At 58.3% G+C, this 12,282-nt stretch overlaps 2 protein-coding genes across 2 annotated transcripts; both read right to left on the bottom strand.

Moving 5' to 3' along the window:
- Window positions 1–302: 302 nt before the first annotated feature.
- Window positions 303–5,404, bottom strand: EX895_001592 (uncharacterized protein; the record flags this gene model as incomplete). Its single annotated transcript, XM_029882191.1, has 2 exons — window positions 303–860; window positions 1,532–5,404. The coding sequence occupies 2 exons, from the start codon at window positions 5,402–5,404 to the stop codon at window positions 303–305; spliced, it is 4,431 nt and encodes a 1,476-aa protein (XP_029741046.1).
- A 3,217-nt stretch (window positions 5,405–8,621) lies between these two features.
- On the bottom strand, window positions 8,622–11,906 carry EX895_001593 (uncharacterized protein; the record flags this gene model as incomplete). Its single annotated transcript, XM_029882192.1, has 1 exon — window positions 8,622–11,906. One exon carries the CDS (start codon window positions 11,904–11,906, stop codon window positions 8,622–8,624), a length of 3,285 nt encoding a protein of 1,094 aa, XP_029741047.1.
- Window positions 11,907–12,282: the final 376 nt, after the last annotated feature.

Below are 12,282 nucleotides of genomic sequence, written 5' to 3' on the forward strand. Positions count from 1 at the left end.
TTCCAAGCGTAAATGTTAAAAATAATTTGGATTTTGACAGCTGGCGGCCGAGAGGCAGAGCAGCCGTCCCAACACAAACGCACACACAAAGAGAGTGCAATTTACGCGTCGTTTCCACCTTCTTGCGTTTGACGCGACGATGCCCAATTCTGAGACAACTCTGCTAAAATCTCACACCACGCTTTTATTTTCTGTTCCTAACTTGTTCCAGCATTTCTCGCCGCTGGCCTTAGAAGATCACGATTTTTTCAATGCCTTCACCTGGCGAGTTCAACATTGTATTGCTTGCCCTTCTATTTGTGTCACTGCTCCTTGGCGAGATATGCCGTATTCCACAGTGGCAGCACCTTGCCCAACTCTGGTGGCAAGGATGCATGGCACTCTTCCATCGCCTCGAGCATCCATCCGTAGACGGGTCCAGGCAGCTCGATGGTTTCCATCGCCTCGGTTTCGGGCGAGGCTGGTCCGCGCGTGGGCGGCGGCGTGCGGTAGAACAGTCGGTGGCCTCTCCACACCGAGTCGCGCGGCTGCGGCTGATAATGGGCTGTGAGGGTGGACCAGTGCCGTGTGAGCGAGGTGGTGAAGAGGGCGCGGGAGAAGAGCCATGCTTCGATGCCCTGGTCGATGGTGGAGGGGGATGAAGGCTGGATGAGGAATCGGCGGGACCCGTGGGATGCCGCCGAGTACTGGAGCGCTGCTAGCAGCGTTTCCACCCAGGTATTCGTCGAGGTCATCAAAGACTCGTGGAAAAGCGGCTCGAGCATGTATTTGCTCAGCTTGGCTGTGGTAGCACCACCAGCCGACGGCGCTGCCGACGACACCTCGCCGAGCGCACTGCGGCACGTTGCGCAGCGCAGGACCTACACGATCGCATCAAGAAGAAAAGCATCAACAGTGTCAGCGGTCGTTCCGTCGGTCAACGACATTCAGAGCGGGAAGAGACTGTGACGAGAGAGTGCAATGGATGTACGTGAGCCGGGTAGGTGCTTCGAGCCGTGAACCTCTGCAGCGAGCAAGTGTTCTGTTCGATTGACCGACCCACGCTCCACCCCTCCTCCCTCGGTCCCCCACCACCATCACCTCGCCCCTCTTTTCTGAAAGGCCCATCACCGCACTCCCGACCTACATTCCCTCTCTGCCCTCGCAGCGACACCTCCGCTGCACCCTGTAAAACCCCTAGAATGCGCACCGAACACTATCTCGTTAAAAGACGGCGGTGCAGCACCCAGCGATGCATGGTGACATCCACAGAGGTGTCCGAACGAACAACGGAAAGGAGGGTGGGTCGGAAGGGTAACGCAGCGATAGATCCTCCAAGAGCAGAGCTGCGGGGATGGTGGAGGGAAAGACAAGGGCAAAGGAAAGAGCGGATCTGATCTTGGACGAGCGGTGTATCAGTCGACCATCCATTGAGAAGCCCTCCGCACGCGACGCGGGGAGGGCGCGGAAGGGTTGACTTTCTATCCGGTCCTTTCTTCATGTATCGCAAGAGGCAGGATAAGGGACAGGACGAGGAGAAAAAAACACTTACTGTCTGCTGTGCACCAGCCTCCAGATGCTCACGCTGCTCGAACACCACCGTCTCGGACTCGAGCACTCCCCGCGGCACCAAAAAGTACGTATCCCCAACCCACACCGTCTGCTCCACTTCTTCCTCGCTCTCGCCGCCACTCGCTCCAGCGTGGACCCTGCCAGCAAACCTAACCGCCGTCTCGGTCAGCGACCGATTCAGCTCCTGGTCCGCATGACACATCCACGCGTCCACCAGCTCCTCCCACCCTTCCGAGGGTAAGGCGCGCCACTGCATCCCATCTGCTCTTGCCACTTTAATGATGGCCCGCACCTCGTCGGCGGAAGACCCCACGTGCTTGGCACAGACAGCGCATGCGAGCGCGGCTATAGCATCAGCCTCTTTGGCGTGGAGGGTGTCACCAGAGGTAGTGAGCAAAGCAGCGGACGCGTTGAACACGGCAGCATCGAGCGGAAACACAACCATCCCCTCTCCCCTCGCCAGCTCCTTGCCTGCCTGACGCTCCGCATCCGTCATTTCCAACTTGAAGCGGCACACTGCTCCACTGGCGCTGGTGCTGGTGCTTGGTTTGCGCAACCGGAGCTGCACGCGGCCCGACTGCGGGACCTGAGCAGCGGCGGGGAGGGTCACCCTCACACCTTGCGCCTCGCTCACGTGATGACCGGCTTGCTTGCGCTTGATGCCTCTCTGCTCACCGCTGCCGCTGCTGCTGTCGCTGCGACATCGCTCATCCTCACCTCGATCGCTTTCACACGGCGCACGCGCAATGGTCAACACAGTATTCCCATCCACGGCCACAACGTCCAAAATTCTCCCGCCATCCTCGTCACCGCCAACAACCTCGTACTTCAACTCCACCACCTCTTCTTCCTCCTCCTTGAACTCCACCACCGCCGACGTCTCCGTCCACATCATCACTGAAACACTGCCCAGCGAATGTTGCGCTTCGACCAAGTAATCGAGGACCACCTTGCCGTTGAGATCAGACTGAGGAGGCGAAGAGGTGGCAGAACGCACAAGATGGTCAGCGGCGTTGGTCTTTGCGGTCGACGATATGCCCAACAAAGCGTACACGACAAGGTCGTTGTCGGACGCAGCAGCAGCAGCGACAACAGAAGCACAGGCAGGCTCACAAGGTGGGTCAGGAAGCAAAGACGGCATCACGGGAGCGGGGGGAGACTTACTCGGACGAAGATGTGAAGCGCCATTCTCGCGGAGCTGCGATTCAGTTGCCATCGCTCTCCCCTCGCGCGTAGGCCGGAGCGTGTCGGCTGCAAAGGTAACCGTCGGTTTCGAGACCGCCGTCGGACTCCTCCTGGGAGCGACGGGCGAGATGGGCGTCAACGGCGACTTGGGCCACGTCGGCGTCGCTGGAATCGACGTAGTGAGTTGAGAGCTGCGACGCGACGACTCGCGGCTCCCCAAGCTGCTGGCCCAGCTCGCCGGGCTGCGGGGCGGCTCGGGCAACAGCGACAACCGGTGGTTGGATGTGGTGGTGTCGATAGTAGCAAAGCTGTAGTCGTCGAGTATGCTGTCGTCCTCCTCTTCGACGCTAGCTGGGGGTATGAGACTCGCATCGCGTCCGCGCGGCGTATCGTCAGCAAAGTCAATCGCGCGGAAGCTCTGCGCAGCACGCGTGGCAGCCTTGCTCGTCTCTGGGACGCTGCCCTTGCGCGACTTGCCATCGTTGAAAAAGCTGGCAAGTCCATCAGCAATATCCGACTTGGAGCGCGAGTCTTGAGTAGTTGCAGCATCACCACGGCGAATGGTCCTGTCGTTGCCTGCGCTGACGGGAGCAGCTGCAACCTGTTCGGTGTGCGCAGCAGTCACCTCCTTGGGCTCCTTGGGCTTGACCTTGGTGGTGTCGTAGATGGAAGCACGACGCAGCGCATTGCTGATGCTCGAGATCGAGATCTTGCGTGCGAAGGCACTCGGGAGAAGCGAGCTGCGGCGCGAAGACGAAGCGCTGTGCACCGAGACGGGCGTGGTGGGCGTCTTGGGCACGCTGGTCTCTGGCTCGTTGAGAATCTCTTTGCGCGGCAGCTCGCTCACCGCACCGAGTTGTGGCAGAACCGGCGCTGAAGACTCGGAAGGGCTGCGAGGCACGGGTGCGGGGCGCTGAGCTCTGAAGCTGGGCGGGTTGCTGCGCTGGTCGTTGAGACGCTTGGAGCTCGACTCGGCGAGGCGGCCGATCATGTGCTGCAGCTGCGCTTCACGCTGCTCCTCGGGCGAGAGGACACGCTGGTTGTCGAGCTGAGGCATGACGGTCGAGAGGCGGTCGATCGAGCTTTGCACCATGGCGAGGTCCTCGGGCGTGCGGGCGGCGTAGGCGCTGTGCTGAGCAGCGAGCTTGGCGCGACGTCGCTCGAGAAGCGTGGGCGCCTCGACGGGCTTCTTGACGTCGGCCGAGAAGCCTGCAACAGCGAGCGATGGATCGTACTGCGGCAGGCCGTCCTCTTTTGCTGAGGAAGCCTTGCCAACAGAGTCGTAGCTTGGGAGCATAGTGCTGGCGGCGCTGTCGGTCTGCACGGAATAGCGCTTGCGGTTGTGCAAGGCGGTGGATTCGGACCTTTCACCTACGGAGGCAGCCCGCGAGGCCTGATCGGAACGAGGCGACTGAGGGTGCATCAAGCCGAGAGCAGAGGCCTGGTGTGCGTAGAGGGTTTCTAGCGAAAAGGGGAAAGTGCTGGCAGACGGGCGCGAGCTGGGCGCCGTTCGAACCGTAGTCATGTCGAAGGTGGGGCCGTCAATGTGCTGCTGCTCAGGCACAGCCGAAAGCGAGACAGCTTGCTGGGAGGGCAGATCGAGTGTCTTCGAGTTGGCCGCTGGGGATGATGCTGAGCGGGGGTGTGCGCCGATCTTCTTCTGCTGCAGCATGGCGTCGCTACTTGGTGTGGGGACAGCTTCATCCGAGGATGTGGAAAGGGTGGCGTAGGATCGAATCGAGCTGAACGAGTCGCGGGATCCGGAAAAGAGAGCACTCGACTGGGGTGAGTGGGCCGAGCGGCGACGACGTGCAGCGGCGAGGGCCCTGGGCGTTCGCGGAGGGCTTTCGAGTGCAGCACGGGCGAGACGACGTTCGGAAGCGATAAGGCTCTGTGCGAGGGTGTTGAGGGCGGCGAGCAAATCGGCTTGGTGAGCGTCCTGAATGTCTCTATATGCAAGACTGAGCCTGTCCACGAGCAGCGCGAGGCGGTCGACATCGGTAATCTGGTTGACACCCGGGGCAGCTGAGCGCGCAAAGGTGGGAGAGAGAGGGGCATTGTGGCCACCGATGCGACGGAGTGATGCAAAGAGGTCGTCGAGAATCTGGGTCACATCCGAGTCGGGTGCGGAGGAAGAAGAGGGCTGTTGGAAGTGAGTTTCTGCGACCGAATGGACGATGGTCTGGAGTGAGTCGAGCTGCTGGTTGCGAATGTCTCGAAGCGCATCGTGCGATTCAGCGGGGTCCCAATCGTAGCAGCTGTCGAGTTCGACGATCTCCTCGAGCTCGTCCTGATCGTGGAGCATATGGCTATTGTTGCTGCTGCTGCCAGAGCTGCGTTGGGAGAAATCGCTGAGCGAGCTTGTTGCGGCGGTGCGCGGTTCGTCTGAAGCTGCAGAGTGGTTGCGAATCCTGGAGTTTTGGCGGCTGCGTCTTGCTTGTGCGTCGTTGTGAGCGGCGATGGCGAACTGGTGCTGCAAAGCCATGGGGCTTGGCAGGTTGTCCTCTGGTTCGTGTGTTGGCACCGAGGGGAGGAGGATGAAGTCCGGGGTGCGGATGATGGTGGGGGAGCAAGGGGTGGGTGGAGCGCTGGAGAGCGAAGGCGAACGATGCGCAAGGATAGGAGCGGTGCGCTGAGGCTGAGGCCTCTGCAACTCGAGAGTAGCCATTCTGCAAAGGATGCCGCAAGGTGCCAGGCAGGTTGACAGCCCAGCGGGAGAAGCGAGCAAAGAGGTCGGAAGGACGAGAGGTGTGCTGGAAGTGAGGAGGAGGCTGGAGGGCACCGTCGAGGTATATATTGAGGAAGGAGCGCAGGAATCAAGTGGCGCTTGATGGAAGGGGTCGGAGAGAAAGGTTATCGAGCTTGTACCACTCGGCAGAGATACAGCGTGGCTTGGACGGAGCTTTGAGACCGGCTGACAGGTTCAGCGACTAAGGGTTGGTGAACGGGCAAAGACGACGTCGAGAAAGCAAGAATTCGGTGGCTCGGAAGGCGCTCGCGGAGGAGATATTGCCGACGTAGGTTAGCTGAATGAAGGCAGAAGCCAAGAAGGAGAGGGCGCGCGTGGGATATCCGAGGAAAACGATGAGGGCGCTTCGATGCAAGTGGTAGTGGTACTTGACAAACGAAGCGTCTGAGGCCGAAAGTGGCTGGAGGCTCAGCTGAGTTGAGCGCAGAACAAGCAGCGTGGGCAAAGAAGACAGGATGTGCGCACGCACGGATAAGCGGTTGCGTGGTGAACGAAGGAAGAAGGCGATGGAACGCAATGCGGTGGCGTTGAGCTAGTTGTGTCGCATTGGGAGGAGCACGCGGTGGTTGGTGTTAGGACGAAGCGTTGGTGGTAACCAAAAGGGAACAAGGCTATCGGCGAAGCGAGACAAGCAGCTGATGAGACCTGTTCGAGAGCGAAGAGGCGCAACAAAATTGTGAGATGAAGGAGGAGGAGGAGGAGGAGGAGGTCGACGAGACAATCACGGCTCGACTCGACCAAAAAAAAGGAAAGAAAAAAGAAAAGAAAAGCCAAAAACAAAGTACTGTATAGCAAGCGCAACGCATCGCATATCACGCACAGGCGATTCGACAGTGTCACACAATGCGGAAAGCACCAAAAAGAAACAGAAAAGAAAGATCGACCACAGCTGCGCCCAAAAATGCGAGCGAGGTGTAACAAGCGTGACACCGCACTAGGGTAGTCTCACCAGTCTCACCAGTGCATCTTTCCGCATCTTGTTCTCAAAATCTGTTTTAAGCATGCATTGTACCTGAGTCTAGTTCCGCGTACTGTACTGTAGATGCAGCTTTCCATTTGTGGAAGTACAGTAGTGCAGTTTGAGAGAACCACCGTGCCGACATTGGGCTCTCGCCTGGCACTTGGCAAGGAAGATGACAGGCACGAGCTGAGATCCTAGCGATGCGGTTGAGGATCTGCTACTTTAGCTTTGTGTGGGCTGTAGCGTCGATTGATCGCGAGATTGCGGAGGTAGAGTGGTTTTGGCATGACCACGACTGAAACCGACCAAGCCAGCCAGCCACTTTGAGCATGCATAGACCAGCCGGGCCTTACTCCTTGACCTTCTGCAACGAGGCTAGAGGCGCAGCGTGGAGAAACAGCTTTTTGCTCAGCCAAAGAGAATGCCATGCCGGGTTGAATCCGAATGTGTCGGATGGGCTGGCTGCACGCACGCACGCATTGATTTCAAGGGTCCATCTGCATTGCTACAGTACTGTACTCCGCTCTGTTCTTGGTGCCTCTTCCCGCAACCGGAAGAAATTCAATCACGAACAAATCGAATAAAAAAAAGGGAATCAACCCCCGCTCGACAAGCCACTCTGTTGCTCTCCAACTGTCACTTTTTTCCCACACCAAACACGCACACTGAGAAGAAACGAGCGGAACGCAAATTTGGGGACAGAGCGCGATCCCATTGACTTGTTCCGCATGCGCATCGACTAGAAGGGAAAAGAAGGAGTCCCTTTGTGCTGGTGATTTAAATATTATAAAGCTCCTCTCGATTAGACAGGGCAAAGCATGAAACCGGTGATTCGGCGATTGCACTAACAGCAAGGCGAAAGACGACCCTGCTATGGGAGCCATAACAGCCTTGAAGTCTGACCCAACAGTGCGCAAGCACACCAACGTCAGTGGCGCCGCAGCAAGGGCGGGAGGTTGGTAGCTTCCACAACGCCCAGCTCTCACTGCCGTCGTCGTCTGTCGGTGGTTATCGACAAGCGCCTCTTCTTAGGTGTTTCGGTACGTGGGCAAGTAGCTTGATTGCCATACGGACACGCTGCCCAGTTCAGTACGTGCACAACTACGGCACGCTGCGGCGCTGCACGGTATATTTTTGCGCAGGATCGACAGTGCAACGAAAGAGAGAATCACCCTGTGAGTCCAAAAGAGTGGGACCGAGGCTAGCCCGTTCGCTGTGATACCTGGGGGGCTGCCATCTCTGCCCTCGTCGTGACACACACGGTTTTGACCCGCACTGTATTCTCGATGGCAGCTCAAAGCAAACCAAGTTTCGGGACTTCCAAGGCTCTGCACCGTAAGGCGACGAGCGGGTACGTAGATTTCTTGCGCAAACCCAACTGGTGCTCATCCCCTTGAATCCCACGGGCCTCTCTATACAAGGCATTGCTACCAGTTCCCGATGCCTGCCCGCCTGCTGCACGTTCAAACGCCTCGCCAAAAATGCACAATGTGAATATCGACTCAACCAAGGCAGGCAGCTCTCGACTTTCTCGCCACACGCGAGACATGAAAAAGCCCTTTGCGTCTATTAGGCGAGAGAGGCGCTTAGATGGAATCCCACCCCTTAAGCTTGCGAGCCGTAGAATCTGCGCCGCCCTTCACATGCCACCACTGGACTCTCTCGCTTCCAGATCCTGCCTCTCAACCCGCGCGCTCACTTCACCATTAGTCTAGGTTTCCCTCTGCACGCGAGACACCACCACAGATCCGCCAAAACCCAAATCTTGGCTCGCTGCAGCGTATCTCTAAAAAATCCACTTTCGTCATTGCTACCTCGCTCGCTCGCTATCACCTCGTATCTTTTTGCTCCTCACGTTTGTCTCACCCACGTCGAAGTGAGATGCCGAGCAGAAAAGGCGATCGACATCCGGCACTAGCATGCGCTGCTACCGGTTGATATCAGGCTCTCTTTGCTTCTCTACCGATGTCGAGGTGGCTCCCAAGAGGGTCATTAAATGCACAGCACAGCGCCAGAGTAGCGACTACGCACTCTATTCCATACCGTTTCAGCGTGACATTTTTCTACATGAGCCATCTAGATTCATACGGCCTTCACCCATTGGCACGGCGCCTAAGACGACATGCTTCCCAATGACAACCCCTCCTGACTCCCTTGGAGTATGTAGACACCTCTCTAATTATGTGCTGACCTCGCCTTGGGCGGCGTCCGTGGCATCTCTGAACGAACATTCTGTGAGCCGTCATCGGTCGACTCGGAGGCGCCGTGCTCCCGCGTCGGCTCGTCCTCTGTTTCGACCTCTTCTTCATCTGAATCTGAATCGACGGAACCTTGCATCGCCTCGGCCAGGCGCGGCGTGTAGTCTCGACCGGACTGGCCTTTGGTCACCGCACCTTCGTCGAGCCTCGTTCCATATACCTTTGCATCTGGGACCAACTTGTCGCGCAGGCCTTCGATGAGCGATTTCCTCCTCTCCTTGTTCGATGGCGTCTCGGCACCGGTTCGCCCCTGTTCGTGTCCCACTGCAGCCTCGTCTTCGTCTGGCATCGAGTGCTCCCCTTCGGTAGGGTAGTGAGCCGCCGAAGTGGGCCGACACTTCTTTCGCAGACTCGCCAGCTTGACACTGGCAAAGATCCCGCTTTCGTGAACGCCGTCGCTGTCGGCCGCCTCGGCTTCGTCCCTGAGCTTCTGGCGGTACGGCAGCGGTAGATCGCGCATGATCTTGAACGAGTCCGTGTTGCCGATCTGTTCGTTCTCCACACGCAGGTTGTTCCAGCACACCCTGCGCACCATCTCCACCATCGCCGCAAGGAACGAGCGCAGCGTCACCGACGCCGGTCCGGGAATGAGATAAACAATCCACGCCGAACGCCCGATGACATCGACGATCATGAACACGTAGTACACCGGCTGCGGGAACGAGATTTCATTGCGCAGCAAAAAGTATTTCGCGCGCGGCCGAAGCACCGACCAGTCCATCAGCAGATCCCATGCGATGTGCCAAATCGAGTAGATGACCGCAAACACGATCCACACCGCCTTTTCCGTGCCCTCGAGCGAGCCATTGCGCCGAAAGTGGATGTAGACAAAGTTGTTGACCACCGCACTCGCGTACTTGCCCGCGTTGACCAGGTGCAGGTGCGTTCGATAGTCGCTGTCCACCCAACGCCGGATGCATTGCCCCAAACGAAGCCAAGCAGGCACCGAAAGTAGCACCGCCGTCCAGTACGTGCTGTTGGGCAAGCACCGGTCCGGATGCGCCCAGTCGTGATGCCACTCGCACCCAATGTACCAAAAGTTGCTGATCGTCCACGCGATCGAGTTGAGCTCATCACCCAAGAAAAAGTCGCGGAACTCGACGCGCTTCCATCCTGCGGTAAACGTGCGAAGCAGACTCTTGAGGAACCAGACTCGGCTCGCCGGCAACAGTACCGGAAGCGGGTTCAGCATGAGAATCGCCACGATGACCAGCCACACCGTCGGCCAGGTCGTCGGCGCAATAGCGTCCGGGAACGGATTGACAAATGACACCCAAAAGCAGCACGACAGGAGCAGCATCAACAGCGCCGGGATCTCGAAGAACTGGCGATGGTCCATGGTGGTGCGCACATCCCACTCAAAGATGAAGACTGTGTTGATGCGCACGGCATGCCACCAGGCCAAGTTGAGTCCGAACAGCAGCGCAAACAACGTCGGGATGAACTCGGCTCCATAGACGCGCAGCAGCGCCGGCCACTGCGGAATTGCCCGCTGCGTGCGCGGCTTCATCGCCTCGATCAGACCGCCGACAATGGCGCAGAGCGAGATGCCGAGGTAGAACCCACTGCGAAACACGCTGTAGTGGTGCGTGGTGTGGTCTTCCCTCGCGCGCAGCCTGTTGAGCGCCTGCTTGCGATTGCCGTGCTCAAAGTAAGCCGTGTAGATGTCCTCAGTGGCTTTGCGCAGCTTCTCGACGCGATCCGACGTGACCAACAGCGTGGGAGCCACCTTGTCTTGATAGTACAGATCGGTGCACGGAACACCGACGGTCTTTGAGAACTTTTTCATCACTTTGGCAAAGCCGGTGCGATTGAGGATCTTGTAGTTGGTGAGCGTGTCAAGGAACTTGTAGTACTCGAGCACGGCGGCTTTGAGCTTTTTACGCGCGGCGGCGTAGGCCTCCGGATCGTGGCTCATGGCGGCGGCCTTATTGGCTTGGCGAATGGCCTTGTCCGTCTCGTCGTCCCAGCCGCGTAGGCTGGCTTGCATCTTGGCAAGCGCCTGTGCTCGACGTCGGCCGCCTGCATCTTCGTCGCCGCTGCTGCTGTCATCTCGTCGCTGCTTGCTCGCATTGCGGTCGATCGAAGGGCGGGAGGCTGCTTTCGAAGGTTGCTGGCCCGACTGCGTGATTCGTGACGGCAGCTTGGACAATGAGGGCACCGACTTGATGCGGTTGACCACTTGGTCGGCCCCGACGAGCTTGGAACCTGGGAAGATCGAGAGCAGCTGCGACACGCGCTGGCGCCGCGAGCTCGCCTGCGTCCTGTCTTGGTCGGCGATGTGATACTTGGCACGGAACTCGCGTCGATGCTCGGCGAGCTCCTCGAGCTGACGGGCAAGTTGCGTGTACTTCAATGCAGCTTCCTGCTCTTGCGCCTCGTAGAAGGCGACGATGCGTTCGAGCTCGGCATCGCACGCGGAAAAGAATTGAGCTTCCTCATGGTCAAAGTTGGTCGAGATGAGTTCTTTGAGCGACTGAGGCGCATCTTCTTTGAGCGAACGATTCGAGACGCGACCAGAGGAACCGGATTTGGACACGTGACGAGCTCTTCGAGACGGATGTAATGCATCCGGTGCCGGTTGCGATGGTGGGTTGGCATCGTCATTGTAGCGGACTTTACTTGCGCCAGGTGATCGTGGGCTCAAAGCAGATGGATTGGAAGAGGGTGATGCACTTTCGCCCCCACCCTGCCCAACTGCGAGAGCGTTGCCGGACGACGCCGATGGTGGATGATCTATCTGTGCCTCGAGATCCGTCCCTGTGGTAGAGGGAAGCGTTGCGTACTGAGAAGTGGCACCTTGGTAGGAAGTGCTATCCAAAGAGAGTCGAAGGCCGGTGCCCTGTAGACTGACTGGCGGCAATGAAGGTAGGGACGGACTAGCTACGTGCGTGCCGCCATAATCAGTGCGTCTGATGTAGCCAGGACTGGAAGCCAACGTGGACTGCGCCTCGTGATCGAGGTTGGATGCGTGTGCGGCAGCATTGCGCCGGCGAAGGAGTGGATCCGATGGCGCTGCGGACGGTGTGACAGCGGTGGAGCTCGAATGGGATCTCGTAAGGCCGAGCTCAGCCTCCAAGCGAAGACGAGCTTCGTAGTGTTCGGCGACGCGCTTGATAAGCTTCTTAAGGCCTCGATACTGGATATAGACCTTTCGCCATTCTGGCACTGTGTTTTCATCGAGGTAGCGAGCGAACTTCATGGTGTGTCGTGGAGAGCGACGCCGCGCTCGGATTGAGAACGTGGAAAAACGAGGGGTGGCTACACGAAGCAGACGACGGCAATCGGGTCGAGCATGTCGAATTATCCTGCAGTACCAAGCGCCGATAGGGTTGTTGAGTGGATGTGGTCCTTTCCAGACGAGCAGGATGGCACCGCCTTGGCAGGTACACTACGGCCAGTGAGACGATGGATGCGGATGGTGATGGTCGCTCAGAAGGAGAAAGTTCGGTCCGTACGCATAAAAAGACCCTTGAAGCCAAATTCAAGTTGATGTAATTGGGGGAATTTGAACTTGTTATTACCTCCGGTCTCACAACAGCCAAAATTCAACGTGATCTGTGCGCTTCTGCTGTGAT

This window comes from Sporisorium graminicola, chromosome SGRAM_12 (assembly GCF_005498985.1).
Source record: "Sporisorium graminicola strain CBS 10092 chromosome SGRAM_12, whole genome shotgun sequence".
In the NCBI taxonomy this organism is placed as follows: Eukaryota; Fungi; Basidiomycota; class Ustilaginomycetes; order Ustilaginales; family Ustilaginaceae; genus Sporisorium; species Sporisorium graminicola.